Source organism: Helicoverpa armigera, chromosome 31 (genome assembly GCF_030705265.1).
Source record: "Helicoverpa armigera isolate CAAS_96S chromosome 31, ASM3070526v1, whole genome shotgun sequence".
In the NCBI taxonomy this organism is placed as follows: Eukaryota; Metazoa; Arthropoda; class Insecta; order Lepidoptera; family Noctuidae; genus Helicoverpa; species Helicoverpa armigera.
In genome coordinates this window covers 1,369,860-1,388,487 of record NC_087150.1, presented here as the reverse complement: position 1 = coordinate 1,388,487, position 18,628 = coordinate 1,369,860, and the positions used below count along the sequence as shown (strand labels likewise).

At 39.3% G+C, this 18,628-nt stretch overlaps 1 protein-coding gene across 3 annotated transcripts in view; it reads left to right on the top strand.

The window, feature by feature from the left end:
- LOC110381804 (catenin alpha) overlaps window positions 1–18,628 on the top strand; it is a 50,536-nt gene that overhangs the window by 23,175 nt on the left and 8,733 nt on the right. Inside the window, exons 17-23 of one of the 3 annotated variants that reach the window (XM_064043336.1) lie at window positions 6,478–6,629; window positions 7,272–7,341; window positions 12,589–12,656; window positions 12,928–13,109; window positions 14,321–14,426; window positions 14,914–15,048; window positions 17,020–17,136. In XM_064043336.1, the coding sequence (XP_063899406.1) occupies window positions 6,478–6,629; window positions 7,272–7,341; window positions 12,589–12,656; window positions 12,928–13,109; window positions 14,321–14,426; window positions 14,914–15,048; window positions 17,020–17,136 (830 nt within the window). Of the gene's footprint in view, window positions 1–6,477; window positions 6,630–7,271; window positions 7,342–9,387; window positions 9,461–12,588; window positions 12,657–12,927; window positions 13,131–14,320; window positions 14,427–14,913; window positions 15,049–17,019; window positions 17,137–18,628 lie in introns of those variants that run through there. The other 2 variants (XM_064043334.1, XM_064043335.1) reach the window with 2 other exon arrangements.

Here is an 18,628-nt window from a genome sequence, read left to right as displayed (position 1 = left end):
TCTCCCGAGTTTTTTTTCCCAACAGCGTTAGGGCCGGCTCCCAGTATAACGCGATGCATCTGAGTACCAGTGTTGTACGGTAGGCTGCACATCAGTGGTAACTAGGGCTGCCATCCGTCCGGGTTTCCCCGGATTTGTCCTCGTTTGGAGACCGTCCGGGGACCGTCCGGGCGGGTTTTCAAGAAGTGTCCGGGGAAAACCCGGACACTCATTGAATTTAAGTATATGTTAATAGTAAATTAATTACAAATTAGGTATTATTTTGTTAAAAAAAATCGTACTTGTTTCGGGGAAAAATGCGATTTACGCCAAATGTCCGGGTTTTTTTAATGATTGTCCGGGTTTGGCGAAATTCAAGATGGCAGCCCTAGTGGTAACTGTCATGCACCTTCACTCAATAGTAATAAGTAAGATTTTCCTATTAAACTATTACCACTGACCTGAAGTTGACTGTATGGAACGATTGCCTATTTGACCTCCTCAACCCAGTTACCCGGGCAACTCTCTCTCCCTTACCTAAATTCTTTTTGGCCTGATTTACAAGGCCTCTTTTTGTTTATAGAATAATAAATTGGGTTTTTATCATATCATTCATGTCATGAGTTTTTCCACAACTTCGCTTTTTAAAAAGTATTACTATATTATGTCGAGAAAACCCTACACCGTTGTAAATAATGTACTTACAATACATTGAACTTTTAAGCTCGTCTGCCGACCTACTTGTATATTTCACGATGATACATCGCGAAGGGCTTTCCAATCAACACGCGAGCGACCCCAATATACGGCCCGGTGTGACCATTTATCGAGGAAGGCTATAGGCTACTTTTTATCCAGATTTGTACAGAGGCATCCCACGGGATGCGGTTGAAACCGCTAGCTGAATACAGTTATAATTGTTATTGTGCTATAATATTTAAAGCAGAAGTAAATTTAAGTTAACAATGAACAATACAGCTTCCTTACTAAGCTTTGCTTATTTCAATGCTTGCTAAGACTAAGTTGTCATATTTACCGGCATTTAACTACCTTTGGTTTCTGTAAAAAATGACATGATATGTATGTTCGTCAGTATGTTTATGATATATAGCTGGTGCCCGCGACTTCGTCTGCGCAGGTTTAGTATTTCGAACAATATGTTTACAAGTTGTAGCCTATGTGTTATTCTGATGTATAAGCTATGTTATTGTAAAGTTTCATTAAAATCCATTCAGTAGTTTTTGCGTGAAAGAGTAACAAACATCCATACATACAAACTTTCGCGTTTATAATATTAGTAGGATTTTGATCAGAAACCAAATGAAACTATGACTTATTCATACTTGATACCAGCTTCCATCATCGGCAAGCGACATTTTAAGCGAATTGCCGAATTACCAGCCTAAATATAGTTATTTTAGTCCTACGCATGATATCTAATAGGTCTACTGGCATATGAATATGATATTATACGCTAAGGTCTTTGGAATTTTGGTCAAAACTTCGCTCACGTGAATCTGTAACCCTCCTTTGTAAATGTAGGTACATTTCAGAAATAAGTTTCTTGCTTGTGATCTCTCCGGTGGTGTCGGATTGTCGTCCCATCGCGTTATGAGAGTGAAGGAATAGTGAGTGCACCGCAGTCCAAGCAAATGTGCGTGCACTATAATATGTCCTGCGCAGCTGGCTGATCTCCTTACATAAGAACAGCCGTAAAATTCGGCGTGGCTGCCATTTATTAACGTCCAAAGCCAGCTAGTTATTTAGAAAAGTACAGTAAATAAACGTAAAGCTTATTGCTTCATCTATTTTATATCTAAAGTCCACATCAAACTGTCATGGCGTCGCGATTCTTTACAAGTGATGATAATTAATGTTTCGTTACGTCTGTCATTCTTTTCATAGTTGGGTAATACGCTTTTTTTGAAGGCGTGTGATTTTTTAAAGTATGTACCTAGCTAGATATTTATGAAACGAGTAAGTCGTGGTGACCTAGTGGGTAACCAACCTCTCGAGTATGAATGTGGGTTCGATTCCAGGTTAAGCAAATAACAATGCATGCATACAATTTCTAAGTATATCTTGTCACCAATGACTGTGTTTCGGATGGCACGTTAAACTGTAGGTCCCGGCTGTCATTGAACATCCTTGGCAGTCGTTACGCGTCAGAAGCCAGTAAGTCTGACACTAGTCTTACCATGAGGTATTGGGTTGCCCGAGTAACTGAGTTGAGGAGATCAGATAGGCAGTCGCTCCTTGTGGCACATTGGTACTCAGCTGCATCCGGTTAGACTGGAAGCCGACCCCAACATAGTTGGGAAAAGGCTCGGGATATGATGATGATGGTGATTTAGTAAAGAATTATAGATACACCTTTCTATTAACTTTTGTTTACACAAGTATGACGTCACTAGGTCATAAGTCGTCACAAAATATTTCGTAACTCCGTTGTTCGGAACATGATTAATGATGATCATCAGCTTAAGTATAATTATGAATTATTTATCAATTCCGACTGCTTACGTTGTAAACAAATAATAACGCGTGCTTTTCAAATGTCAATGTCATTGGTTTAATTTAATTATTAAAATGTTGAAAAATGAGAAAGGAAAATATTGAATAAAATAGTTTTATTGAGCACTGACCCAAAAATAAGGGTATTAACATTGACAGATGAAAAAAATATATAACAGAGCGACAGTGATTTCAGATACAAAATATGTAAATAACCGACTTGCTATAATAAACTTGAAATCTTCTCTAAATCTGTTATTCATGATGCATCAAAATCGGTTCAGACAAACGTGAGATAATCGCGAACAAACATATATACAGGTCAAACCGCGAACCTCATTATTTTGAAGTCGGTTACAAAAAGCTTTTGAGCGTCGTGAGATTTTCCTTTGATGCTTGCTTTCAAAGAAATAGAATGCCTATAAACAGTTTAAACAAAGATCGAAAATTAAATAAAACATAATGTATTGTTTACTTAACTAACATTTAACTGTAATATAAGAAAACTGGTACTTATGTTGTACACATAAAAATGTGGTATTTCCTGAAATAGACGGACCGAGTTTGTGCACCTTGACCTACGACATGTAGAGTTAGTAATGTTTTAGACGCGGCAAGAATAGTAATGGCGTTTATAAAAATGCAGCTTGAATTAAAAATATAAAAATCAAAATTTGTTTATTCAAACTTGGCTGCAAAACAGCACTTTTCGAACGTCAGAAATTTACAAAATATATGAGACCTTTTTAGAAGTGCATATCATCCATGTAATTGTATCTGTCTGTCTGTCCCAAAATTTGGTACACAGGCAGTCTGAAAAGGACTACTTTTATCCGGGTGCGGGAAGTCATTGCCTGGGGACATGGATGGTACCTCAGAAGAAGACTAGCTGCTGATCTTTTCTTATATAATTAAGGGGGAACATTCGTTTGGTTGTACTTTGGAGGTTCCGAAACAACTGAACCGATTTGAAAAATTCTTTCACTGTTGGAAAGCTACACTCTCCCCGAGTAATGTTTATTGTTTACGTCGGTACGAGCATTAGTGCAGTAAAACGACTAGTTAGTAGGTAACAAATACGTCTTATTTACTTACCTACCTTTCGCAAAATATTATTTTTATTTACGGCACGTAACATCGACTAATCTAATCATTTATTTCCAAAGGCACACTGGTACTCAGCTGCATCCGCTTAGACTGGAAGCCGACCCCAACATAGTTGGGAAACGGCTAGACAGATGATGATTTCCATAAATACAATATGACAACCGTCTATCCGTTTGTAATTCTAAGCACGAATACCCTTCACCTTTATAGAATTAGTTGTTCTTGTACAAATATATGCCTTAACTACGCAACATGCGTCTGCCGAGAATTCTTTTGTTTATCATACAGGATCTTTTATGTTTTAAAATGTCTAAAATATTCTATCCTATGTAAGGCTATATTTTATCCATCTAACTCGGGGATAGCGTAGCTTTTTAACAGTGGGAATTTCTAAATGTAGTAGCAAGTTTCTACAAGCGAAATCGGTTCATTAGTTTCAGACCTTTTTAGATTCAAACAAAGTGTATTTCGTCTTTATTATATTAGCTCAGATAATTCCTAGACTACCTCGTTGATCTATATTGGTCGCAAGCCGACTGCTGAGCATGAGGTCTCGGATCAGATTCCCAGGTCGGGCCAAAATCGCTTTATGGGTTTTGTTATGTTTAGAAATTTTCATAAAACAACCTATAGTTAGTCTGGAAGTTGGTGATTAATGCACCCGTGCATCGGAGAGCACTTTACTGTCGGTCCTGCGCCTGATCTCTCTCCGCTGTCGGATTGTCATCCCTGAGAATTATGAGAGTGAAGGAATAGTGAGTGCACCTGTGTCCAAGCAAATGTGCCTGCACTGTTATATATCCTGCACAGCTGACTGATATCCTCAAAGAGAATATCCGCTGTGACCGAAATTCGACATTCTTCTGTTTTCGAAATTCTTCTGTTTCTTCCGCTTTCTGAGGACATGTCTGCCAAAGCCCGCTAAATAAAGTTCTCGTCTCCGCTCACTCAGTAGTTCCTCTATAAGGGATAAAGGCAGATTCTAGCCTATGGATATTTGTTATTTAAATCCAATATTCCAATACAATTAGGCCTCTAACTCATCAGTCATTGATGATATTAATAAACTAGTGTTCGGCCTTCTGAGATCTTGTTTGATATGTTAATTCGGCACTGTTTGTGTGTCTGTCTGCAGGGCTGTGTGTGCACTTGTCATTATAAACGTGTTGTTAAAAACATAACCTTTCTTGGCATCATCATCTGCTGGCTCCATATTTCGGGAAATAACTATGTTGGGGTCGGCTTCCAGTCTAACCGGGTGCCGCTGAGTACCAGTGTTTTACGAAGAGCGACTGCCTATCTAACCTCAACCCAGTTACTCTAGCAACTCAATACTTTTACCCTATACGTAGCGAACTGCTTTCATGATTTTTTCCAATCTGTTCAGTAGATTAGGCTTAGTCTAGACTTTAGGGAAAAAACATCTTTATAAGGAGTATAGCTGTCACCCGATGACAGTGAAGCCTTCCAATAAAGATTTTTAATATCGGCTCAATGGTTTCGGAGAAAATATTTACGCGTATAAACAAACAAAAAATATTTACAATATTGGTTGATATAATTTCATGACAACTCCTTCTACAGATTTTGCGAAAACAGCATGAAAAGCTTAACTTATAATTACTTAACTAAACTTTGTTTTTTTTTTAATCCGAAGTTTGTTTACTTCTTTATACGTAATCCAAATCAACCCGGATTCTTTCATTGTCAAATAACATTTAAAGGTCAAAATCAACTAAATAGAGCCTACTAATACTACTAAAAATTTACATAACTAATGATTTTAGACAGCCCTGCTATAATGTCACCTCTAAGGGTCACGGTTTTATTACGCAATCGCATGTCACAGCTATATGCGTACGCGCATAGGCTTAGCTATACTGGTTTAATGAAGAGGACACTTTTTTGGACGCTTGAGATTCAGAAACTACTGAACCCATTTGATAAAATAGGCTAAGATAGGCTAAATAATGGGATGAAGTTCCTGCTAACACTGGTAAAACCGTGGTAAAGTAAGTAAGTTATAAAGAGGAAAACTTTGTTTGTTTATTTGGTTGTAATGAATAGGCTCAAAAACTACTGGACCGTTTTTAAAAATTCTTTCACCATTCGAAAGCTACATTATCCACGAGTAACATAGGCTATATTTTATCCCGGTACGGGCAGTAGTTACCACGGGATGCGGGTGAAACCGCGGGAAAACGGCTAGTATAATATAATTAGCTTCCGCCCACGGTTTCACCCGTGGCCCTTTTGAACTTCTCTCCGTATCAGGAAACAATTATCACGGTTCATGAGATACAGCCTTTTGACAGACGGACGGACGGACAGAGGAGCGAAAACAATAGGGTCCCGTTTTACCCTTTGAGTACGGAACCCTAAAAATAGCAGCATTTTGATTGATTTGGATCTTGAGATGACCCAAAGGTTTAAGATAAGTAATGTTTACCAGCTCTGTTAAAATATCACCCGAGGAAGGGTCACGGTTCATTACGCAATGGCATGTACCATCTGTATGTCTACGCCACGCCTTAAAATTAAAGTAGGCTTCTGTGGTTTTGATTATTGGAAATATTTTGGTCTTTTGAGCAACAAATTACAAAAATTGCAATTTTAGTATTTATTATATATAATTGCTTTTTTATTTTTTTTATAATATTCTCCGAAAATATTTATTTAATTGTCAGTATTTGTTGTTATAGCGGCAACAAAATACATCTCCTGTGAAAATTTCAGCTCTCTAACTAACACGGTTCATGAGATATTAGCCTGGTGACAGACGGATGGACGGACAGAGGAGCGAAAACAATAGGGTCCCGTTTTACCCTTCGGGTACGGAACCCTAAAAAATTAACCAAAAATTTTCTTCTTCCACAGTAATGTCTAAATTCGGCGTGCGCGTCGATGCAGCGGTTTCCGCGCTCGGCGGCGGCGCGGGCGCAGCACTAGACGAGAACGACTTCATTGACGCGAGTAGACTGGTCTATGATGCTGTGAGGGAGATCAGACGCGCTGTTCTGATGAATAGAGTGAGTTTTGAAAGATGTTTTTGAAGGAAAGAAAAATGATTGAGCTTTTTTTCAGTGGTAAGATAGAAGTTCAGTCTAACCAAGGGGTATTGGGTTGCCCAGGTAACTGGGTTGAGGAGCTCAGATAGGCAGTCGCTCCTTGTGGCACACTGGTACTTAGTCGCATCTGGTTAGACTGGAAGCCGACCCCAACATAGTTGGATAATGGGGAGGGAGATGATGATGAAGTTCGATTTCTGCTCTGGGTTCGAATCCCGAGTAAAGCGTATTTTATGTTTTGTCTGATATAAATTGTCGATAAAGACTTCATAGGCGCGAGCAGACTGGTCTACGATGCTGTGAGGGATCTGATATCATATAATAATATATAATGGCGTCCACGGCCGATTTCGGCCACGGCGGCTGTTCTCATTTAAGGGATAATCCAGCTGCCCAGGACATATTATAGTGCACGAGCATTTGCTTGGACACAGGTGCACTCACTATTCCTTCACTCTCATAGCCCGATGGGACGGCAATCCGACACGACCAAAAATAGATCAGGCGCAGGACCGACATTTACGTGCTCTCCGATGCACGGGCTCAATACATATCAGGGCGCCAAGTTTTGTACTGCGTTTAATATACCTCTCCCTAATCTAGGATGAGGAGGAACTAGACCCTGAGGATGTGGAGCTCGATGAACACTACACGTTGGAGACCAGGAGCAAATGTGAGAGCAACCGTGTATATGGCGAAATGGGAACTTGAAATGCTTTAGTTAGATAATATTGTATTTAGATGTATAGGTTGTATCTTGAGAGTATATATTTGCAAAGCCGGATAAAATAATAGCATACTAGCTTTTGCCCGCGTTACAATCGCATTCCAAGGGAGCTATGTCCCGTACATGGATTAAAGTAGGCTATATGTTACTCGAATATAAATAAGGTACCTATATTTTTGTCATGTTTTATCCAATTCAGTAGTTTTTGAGCGAATCAGGGCCATACATACAAACTTCCGCGTTTATAATATAGCCCATGTCTTGATGGGTATATTTTCGCGCACTCGGATAAAATGTAGCCTAAGCTGTTCGATAAATAGGCTATCAAACACTAAAAGTATGCGGACTTGTGTGTGTTCCTGAGATTTTCGTGAACATTAAAACTTATTAGCCTTTTTGTTCAAATATTCGAAATTCCTATCAAACTTTTTCAAAATAAATCGAAGCATTTCGCGTTCTTGTTTCGCCAAAAAAAAACATTAGTGGTTGCTTTTGGTTGCTCGAATGTGCTCGTCTTGTATTTGTGGTTGCTAATCCCATTGTCCATCTAGGTTGTTTTTAATTTCATGGGTTATGCGTATGTGTGAGTGAGACAATAGTTATTTATATTATCGTAGCGTCATGAAAATTGTCAGCTGTATGTAGTTCTGATGACAATACATTAATATGGTACTGTCGAACTGATCTGATGATGGAGCCGGAAGATATGAACTGGAACTTCATGATGGAACATCGTGTCATAGCTGTGTTTGGACTTGTTAGAAACGTCTTGTCATGAACTTTGACCATGAGTTTTGTATTTATTAAAGCGTGTTTTTCTACTGTATTTTTCTTCTCACTCACAGTTATGCAAATCCCATGGAATTTTGTGTTGTTCTGTTGCTAATGTCATGTCCATTTTCAGTGTCATTTTTAATATTATGGTTTTTAGAAATGAAAGCTATCATAATACGGCAATCCGACATCACATCTCATCCACCGGAGAGAGATCAGGGGCCCGATTCTCCTAATTTTACTTAAGCGACATATATACGATTCACATTTGACTGATATCCAATCACAACTCAATTACTATTGAAGCGTATGTGGCATTCCGCTATTTTTCTTTGAAATAAACGTTTTTATCCTTTTCTGTCATTCAATAATGAATCATTTTGTCTGCAAATGATTTTAGATTGCAATATGATTGTAGAGCAAAGTACCGTATAGACCAAAATCACCAAAATACCGCAGACCAATTGCAAACCAATCGAATGTCGTTGGAATATGATTGGTCTTATATTAGTAGCAGAATGCCCGATATGGTTAAAACTGCTATTGCGATCATATTGCCATTCGATTTCTATTCAATTTTGACATTATTAACTTAGGAGAATCGGGCCCCAGGCGTAGAACCCACATTTACGTGCTATCAATGTCCTACAAAAACTCGGACGCTGGCCATCCTAATAACCTACTATGGTTGCTTTCGTTTCAAATATGTTTACAGGTTTTTTTTTTGTTTCTGGTTATTCTATAATTTAGAGTGCATCTTTCCAATATTTATTTTTGCTAAGCTCTGCCTACGCAAATGGCGACGTCGCCGGCTATATAACCAAGCAGTTAATATTGAAATGTATGGTACCTAACTCACTTGGCGACGTCACCAAATTGGAAGCGTGGCCACGAGCTACAGTTCTCTACTTTGCTTCTGGATACTCTGCCAGCGTGGCGACGTCGCCATGGCGTTTCAATGAGGCAGAGCTTTTAGTGTTTTGGATCATGTTGCACTCTAAATTATATCGGATGCTCTTGATTTCATGTGTTTAATATTGTCATTCATTTATGTGTTAAATATAGAAAGGATTTTGTTTCTAAACTGATAAAGAAAAGACAGACAGACTTTCGTATTGATAATATTAGTTAGGATATGACAAAAGGGCAGATAAAGAAACAGAATCCTATCTCTGCATGCATGCTTGATGTCGTGTTTGTTCGCATGTTCATCATCAGACCAGCGAGGATCTTGACACTGACACCGAGTTCGAACCAGTCGAGGACATGACCATGGAGACTAGGAGTCGATGTAAGTGGACGTGACACGGTGATGGGAGTAGGGGAGATTTCTCAGGTGTGCCACACTGTGACGCACACATTGCCTGCGAAAATTTCTTAAATGTCCGTGAATCAACAAAGATTGTGACAATCTATGTGGAATCTCGCCATGACTGGCTTAAGAGATTCGACGGATATTGCCAGCGTTAAAGGTCTCTGCACACAGCGGGCGCGGCGCGGCGGGACGGGACGGCGACGCGACACTGAGCAGTTGTAATGTACTAGATATTACGGACGACGCCTCATAGAGCCGTCCCGCTCGACGCGACGTGACGCGTAATGTCTAGTAGATTACAACTGCTCAGTGTCGCGTCCAGTCCCGTCCCGCCGCGCCGCGCCCGCTGTGTGCCGAGACCTTAAAATCCTGTTTTGACAGGCACAAAACAGATATAAAATCACTGAGCTATTGGCTTACCCAAAGTTACGGTAACCCACCAGAAGATAGCATAGAAAATAATTTGACTAAATCGTAGTTCATAATTTTCAAAGACTTTGCCCTGTTAACTGACAGCCGTCCTCAACATAGTTGGGAAAAGGATGAATATCGTTTGATAAAAGGGCTGACATGAGTCATATATACTTAAATAAAAATATAACATAATTTCATGGGAATAAAGTTTAAATTTCGTTTCCCAAACAATTACAATTTGTGCTGGTTTTTTCGTAGGGAAATTCAATGAAAAATGGGATCACATAACTAAAGAGATTTTTTGAAAATGATGTATTTTTAACACATTGGTAAGGCATGGGTTCTCATCAATCATCTTTTGTGTTTAAAGCTAGAAAATGCATGTTTCGCTTTTTATGTTGCAATATTAAAATTTGTTGGAAATTAATATAATTGTGGTAATTATAAGGGTAAGCAGGACTTTGTGTTAGACGTTTGAATATAATGTATTACTTTGTTTAATTTTTGTGAGTATACAGGTTGATACAAAAGTAACCTTAAATATTTACAAAGTGGTTTCTGTAGATTTTAAGATTATGGGTAACACGAACATTGACTTTTAGTGAGTAACCATTCTGCGTAATTATATCTTACTATAGTTCGGCCGCTCAGAGAATGCGTTTCTGACACATCGCGATTGAACTGACGACGTAACTTTGTAATGGCGTTGCAGTTACGATAAAAATATTTTTGCTGGTTGTTTATCGTTTTAACAATTGTTGAGCATTAAAACAACATTATTATATCAATAATAATCAATGAATGTTGTAATTTTGTGCCAAATTGAGTGTCAAATAACTTGGTAAACAATATTTTTCTAAATCTATACTGCGCTATTACAAGGTTATGTCAGCGCTTTATATTTGTAGTGCTGTGCTAAAAATAACAGGCAAGTATCGTAATCTGTTCTGGTTGATGGTTCTTATACAGTTATACTTATAATATAAAATAATACGTTTTGTTTTTCTTTTTAAGAATTTGAAAATAATGGACTATAGGATAACTTTTATGAAATATAATAATAAAACTATGATCAAACTGAACGCGCGAAAGAAAGTAGCATTTTTATATTTAGGTTGAAAATGGTAACCCCAAATGGCATCATGGGCCGTCATTTTGTGACGCTAAATAGTCGTTTGTTGTCGTTTCGTGCGCTAAGACTAAGTGCCCTGCCTCATTAGGACGCCAATGGCGACGTCGCCGGCTACGTATCCAAGCAGTTAGTATTGAAATGTATGGAACCTAACTCACTTGGCGACGGTTTGGCAACGTCGCCAAATTGGAGGCGTGGCCACGAGCTACAGTTCCCTATGTGGCTTCTGGCTACCGTGGCAACTTGGCGACGTGGCCACAGTAGCCACTATAATGTACACGGTAAAGCGCACCTCCCTCACACAGTCGCCAATGTGGTCGCCAGTCAGCTTGCAATTTCTTGAGCGACGACGTAAACAATTGACTGTCGAGACGCCATGGCCACTCGACTTGGCGACATTTGGATGCCAGAAGTAGCCAGACCGTGCCGCTGGCGACGTCGCCATGGCGTCCCAGTGAGGTAGAGCTCTAAAAACCTGATTTTGGAAGATTTTGACCGAAATATCAGGATTGATTCTGTTATTGATAATACCTAATATAATTATACACGTAGGCGAAGATGATGATGAAGACAGCACCTCCTCAAGCGAATCGGAGTCTGATTAATATTCTGTACGCACATTCAATTCAATGTACTTACTTTATTGCATAGAAATACAGATTGTAACTTTGTAACAAAGAATAAATAAAACGATTTTATTATATGAATATTACCTTTTTTTGGTTTCCACTTAAATAACTAAAATATAAATTTTAAATGATTCCGCCAATTTAAAACGAAAATAATCTTTAAATAATGCGGCGGTTTATTTTGGGGGAACGGTAACGAACTCAGTGTTATGTTGTGCCCATCACTAGTCCTGACTAACTGATAGGTGTCAGGAACGCATTCTCTGAACGGCCGAACTATAGCTTCTGCCAGCGGTTTCACCCGTATCCCGTGGAAACCTCTGCACGAACCCGGATAAAAAGTAGCCTATAGCCTTCCTCGATAAATGGGTTATAACACTGAAAGAATTTTTCAAATCGGACCAATAGTTCCTGAGATAAACAAACAAACTCTTCAGCTTTATAATATTAGTATAGATTTCTTTTGTAAAATTGGTCCGACATATCAATGACATATTATGTAGGTATGCATTAAAACTTTCCTACGGGTTTAAACCCGTATAAAAAAATTTCGTAAAGCTTAGAGGGGGTTAGAAGGTCCCTTGCAGAGAATCCATCTACATTTTAAAATGTTTAAAATGTAGATGGATCATCTTCAAGGGACCATCTACATTTTCTAACCCCCTCTAAGCTTTACGAAATTTTTTGTAACAACTTGTATAAAGTCAGTATTTCCACCTCTATCCTCAATTAAAAGAAGGTCTCTCACATAGTCCTGGTTACCTTCAGTCACTACTGGACACACTCAGAGACATTTAATGGTTACTTAAGCCGTTCCTTAGTGCACAATTCTATGAGAATCTGTCACTAAGGAGTGACTTAAGTAATTATTAAATGTCTCTGAGTGCGGCGGTAAATAACTTATTATAACATAATGTTGTATGTTACAGCGAGCGCGCACACTGGTGAGCATGGTGTCGACGAGTATCCTGACATCAGCGGTATTACTAATGCTAGAGTGAGTATTATGTATTACTAGCCGTTTTTCCGCCGTTTCACCCGTTACAGTTACAGCCTTTTTATCGTCCCACTGCTGGGCTGCGGCCTCCTCTCACACGGAGAAGGATTGAGCATTAATCTACTACACCAGAATACAAAAACCTAAATGTTATACTGATACATTAGCTACAATACTGCCAAGTTTCATCAAAATCCATCCAACTAAAACTAGCTTCAACTATTATGTATCAATTTTCCTCGAACTCACTAAACTTCCTCTCCCCTCCCAGGAAGCCATGCGCAAAATGACGGAAGAAGACAAACGCAAGATCCTCCAACAAGTGGAGCTCTTCCGTCGCGAGAAGATGACCTTCGACAACGAGGTGGCCAAGTGGGACGACGCCGGCAACGACATCATCATGCTGGCCAAGCACATGTGCATGATCATGCTGGAGATGACTGACTTTACTAGGTGAGTCATCTTTACTGGCCAAGTCATCTTTCCTGGCCAAGTCATCTTTACTAGGCAAGTCATCTTTACTAGGTAAGTCATCTTTGAAAGGCAAGTCATCTTTGATAGGCAAGTCATCTTCGATAGGCAAGTCATCTTTACTAGGCAAACGCAAGATCCTCCAACAAGTGGAGCTCTTCCGTCGCGAGAAGATGACCTTCGACAACGAGGTGGCCAAGTGGGACGACGCCGGCAACGACATCATCATGCTGGCCAAGCACATGTGCATGATCATGCTGGAGATGACTGACTTTACTAGGTGAGTCATCTTTACTAGGCAAGTCATCTTCATTAGGTGAGTCATCTTTACTAGGTGAGTCATCTTTACTAGGTGAGTCATCTTTACTGGGTAAGTCGTCTTTACTAGGCAAGTCATCTTTGTTAGTCAAGTCATCTTTCAAGGGTAAGTCATCTCTTGTGGGCAAGTCATTTTTACTAGGCAAGTCATCTTTACAAGACAAGTCATCTTTACTAGGCAAGTCATCTTAACTAGGTCATTCATCTATCTGCTTAGCCTCTTTCTTATGTGACTGATTTTACTAGTGAAGTCATCTTTACTCGACAAGTCATCTTTGATAGGCAAGTCATCTTTACTAGGCAAGTCATCTTCGATAGGCAAGTCATCTTCGATAGGCAAGTCATCTTTACTAGGTAATTCATCTATCTGCTTAGCCTCTTACCTAGGTGACTGATTTTACTAATGAAGTCATCTGCCTAGCCTTTCCCAACTATGTAAGGGTCGGCTTCCAGTCTAATCGAATTCCGTCTTTAGATTTAATCCTTCACAAGAACTTATGAATGTCAGGAATATAAATAAGGTTGATTCTTTTGCCCTTTTCAAAAACTTTCTGTAGAGAAGAACGGCCAAGGTACTTTAGGGATCGGTCTTAGGTTGAATTGAATTGAGCACTGCCTCTTGTGGTCGTGGGGTGCAGGGAGTTGAGAGAAACACGGTGTTCGGATACCGGATATATTTCGCGTAAAGCCCCAGATAGAAACGTTCACTCGGACCAGTACGCAGTAGCTGTCCGGGCCTCGCATACGTCACGCTCTCACACGTTTTTGCTTACCTTGCACTCTGCCATACATACTTATTTCGGTACATGTGTCCCTACAGTTCTCTTGAGCTTTTTAAAAATGTCAATACAAACCTTAAATTTTTCTTTCCAAAGGGGTCGTGGCCCGCTCAAAACGACGATGGATGTGATCAACGCCGCCAAGAAAATCTCCGAAGCCGGCACCAAGCTTGACAAACTCACCAGGGAGATTGCTGAACAGGTAACATACAGTAAAGGCAGCTTTTCACTATTATTTTTTACATGACAAACTATATGACAACAGCCGCTGTGATCAGTGAGGATGCTATTATTAAGCCGACTATTCAATATAATCAAGGGATATTATGTTCTTATATAAGGATATCAGCCACCAACGCAAGACATAATAATATCATAGTGCACGCACATTTGCTTGGACACAGATGCACTCACTATTCCTTCACTCTCATAGCGCGATGGGACGACAATCCGACACCACCGGAGAGATGCATGTCACTCTAGCATGGTATTCTAGAATAGTGTAGCTTCCCAAACTGAGAGAAATTTTCAAATCGGTTCCGTAGATTTGGATACTTTATTTATTCTCCTTTCCCACTAAATATAGCTAAATATAGATAAGGATTAGATTAGTAATGTGTATCAGGCTTTTTCTTACCCACGAGCCTCTCTAATTTATTATACTATCATTTATACTGTCTTGGTTCCAGTGCCCCGAATCATCAACAAAGCAAGATCTTCTAGCGTACTTGCAGCGCATAGCGTTATACTGCCACCAGATACAGATCACGAGCAAGGTGAAGGCCGACGTGCAGAACATATCCGGCGAGCTCATCGTCAGCGGGGTGAGTGTATACAAGTGTCTGGTTACTGGCCGGAAAGTGTCTGGATTTTGCTAGATGCTGTTCAGAAAGTCTGGTGTCCGGAGGCAACTAAGCAAGGTCTGCTAGCGTATCAGCAGCGCATAGCCCTGTATCCAGCGAGCTCATCTTCAGCGGGGTGAGTGTATACAAGTGACTGGTTACTGGCCGGAAAGTGTCTGGATCATGATAGATGCCCGGAAAGTGTCTGAATTGTGGCAGATACTGTCCGGGAAGTATCTGGATCATACTAAGTGACGTCCGGATGTTTCTTGGTGTCAAAGCCATCCGGAAGGATGGCTAGGCTCTAGTTGGTGTTTGGGATTCTCCATTTGATGCAATGCCTAAGTCGGTCTGGAGATTACTTAACAGTATCCGGATTCCGTCTGGATTTTATCGCAATGTCAGACACGGTTTTACCTTTAGTTGTTGAGTTTATATTGCTGTAAAAAAAAATATCTTACCAACTTTATTTCTACGACTTTCTACAGAACAACACAGAAATGCAGGCGCAGACTAACACCGGGGTCATTGTAACAGGGGTGAGTTGTAACACGGGTCGGTTGCGGTTTCTGTCCGGTTTTGTGTTGTCAGTTTTTATATGTCGCTGGTTTAAACACGAGGGTGAGTTGTAAGACGGATCGATTGCGGTTACTGTCCGGCTCTTGTCCGGTTTTCAATGTATTGACCGCTTTTACATGTTACTGTTTAGAACATAGATGTCATAGATGTTGCAACACGGGTTGGTTACGGTTACTGTCCGGGTGCTGACCGGTTTTAATTGTGTTATCCGTTACTACATATATGTTGCTATTTGAAAGCAGAAGAAGAAAACAGGTTACTGTTAGTGTCCAGTTGTGTCCGGTTTTGTTGTGATGTCTTCGCGTTTTTTCGTTGCCTTATTGGTCTACTTGTAACATAGCGCGACTGACACATGGTCCCCGGGTAAGTTGCAACACGGGTCGGTTGCGGGTGCTGTCCGGTTTCATTGTGAAGTCTCTACGTTTGGGTTGGCTTCAAGTCTAAACGGATGCAGCTGAGTACCAGTGTGCCACAAGGAGCGACTGTCTTTTGTTCATTTTTTGGTGATAGACTATCATTATAAAACAGGTGTTGGTTTTTTCATATCATTATCATCCTCCTGTCCTTATCCCAATTTTATTTGTGGTCGGCGCATCATGTTTTCTCCTTACATACTCTTCTATGTGCCGTCATCTCACAAGTAACATTCTATCTTACCATATCTACGGTGTTGGTTTTTTCATAGTTTTCATAAAAACAATTCATTCTATCTCTTCACATGACTTACATCTAAGTATGTGTCTTCTGTGACGTTTTTTTTTTTATATTTTAAAAGTGTGTGCCAAAAATAAAACTCACAAAATAACCAAAAAACTAATTCACAGCTGGACAGTGCCACCTCTCTCATTCAAGCGGCTAAGAACCTCATGAATGCTGTTGTTCTAACCGTGAAGGCGTCGTACTAAGTACACCAGACAGGGAACTATTACTGAATAGGAACGACTGTCTATCTGACCTCCCCATCCCAGTTACCCGGGCAACCCACACCTTGGTGAGACTGGTGTCAGACTTACTGGCTTCTGACTACCCGTAACGACTGCCAAGGATGTTCAATGACAGCCGGGACCTACAGTTTAACGTGCCATCCGAAACACAGTAATTGGTGTCTAAGATATACTTAGAAAGTACATACAAACTTAGAAAAGTTGCAGAATGGTACTTGGGGGGATTCTTTATCCACTAGGCCACCACGACTTTCGAGGGCAAGATTTTTAGCCATTTTTGTTGACATTCAACATTTGGTTTTCATAAAACAATTTATTAATTCTGTCTGTTTGTCATATAGCTTAGATCAAAGTATGTGTCTTCTTTGGCGTTTTTCATATATTTTATAAAAAATAAGACCCACAAATTAACCAACATACTCATTCACAGCTGGACAGTGCCACCTCTCTCATCCAAGCTGCTAAGAACCTCATGAATGCTGTTGTTCTAACCGTGAAGGCCTCATACGTCGCTTCCACTAAGTACACCAGACAGGGAACTATTGCTGTAAGTATTAAAATAAATATATGTGGAAATATAGCTAGTTATTGTGTGGTTTTGCTCGTGGGTTGAAGGAATTTCTTCGAGGAACAGGATAATAGTGTACTATAGTTATCGGCACGAATCTTGAGCTCTGACATACATCTGCGCAGAATGGATTTATTAACAAAGAACCAATCCCGAGTGACGGCTATGACGCGATGCGCTGCGGGCCAATCACCGCTTTAGCCCGCCCCCGCGCCTCACTTCATACCACAAAAGGGACCCAATAAATTACTTCTGCGCAGGTCAGAGCTCAAGATTCGTGCCGATAACTATAGCTAATCTCAGCGGTTCCATCATTATTTCAAGGGAATTACTTCTCGCACCCAGTTAAAAAGTAGCTTGTGTATTCAATTTTTATATATCATTTAAAATAGATATTCTAGTTAGAAAGGATAAGCTACTTTTTATCCAGGTGCGGAAAGTAGTGAACTCGGAACACGGATGGTATCGCAGGGAACCGCTAGAATACAAGTAATTCTTATTAACATTTAAAAATGTATCCTTAAAATATCTAGGTTTCTTTAGCCTGGTTAATCTAATGAATATTTTTAACTTACAATTAATAAAAAACTACAACGTATAACTTTAAATGCACAAAATTCCAGACTTCCCCAAAAAAAAAAGAGACCAAAAAAGGCATTTTGTTTAAAAAAGTATAAAAAGTCGTAAGCAAATATGAAAGTCATTTAAATAATAGAAAAAAGTGGTTAAAAAGATAGAAAAAAAAAATTAAAAACAAAAAAAAAACGGCCATTAAAAAAGAAATTATGGCGACGACTTTTGGCGAGTTCGTTCGCGCGTGATGGCTTGACCTATTCGCAATATTTTTAATGAAGATTTTTTGAAAAATATGTACCTGTGTTAGAAAGATTTTGATTCTGCTCATTTTTCTGATGAATATATTCAGGATTTTGCGCATTTAACGTTACACATTTTATAAATAAATAACTATAACTAGTCTAACAAAATACCGCGGTTCTGTTCGAGCGTATTTTTTCCTATTTCACAGATAAAGTCGGAAGTTTCAACTGAATAGCCATTACAGTTCTGCGATATCCAAAATATTCGGATATCTGATGCAAGTACATAAATCAAAAATGCATCCCCCCCTATATCGAAAATGTATACAGCATGTTACCAAAACAAATGTATCCAAAAATGTAATATATGGCTTCGCTATTATAGTAAAAAATATGGCTTGAAATTAGGTTTTTTGATGTCAGAATTAACCTGAGTTCCGTGGGAACTACTGCCTGTACCGGGATAAAATATAACCTATGTTACTCGAAGATTATGCATTTTCTTTCCTTCCATCCAGTAGTTATTGACGTTATCTAGAACAAAGAAATAAAACAAAAATACATTTTTTTCCTCTCTATAATATTAGTATAGATATCTGATGATTCTGACATCAAAATATTTTCCTACTTAAGAAAATAAGTATATACACATA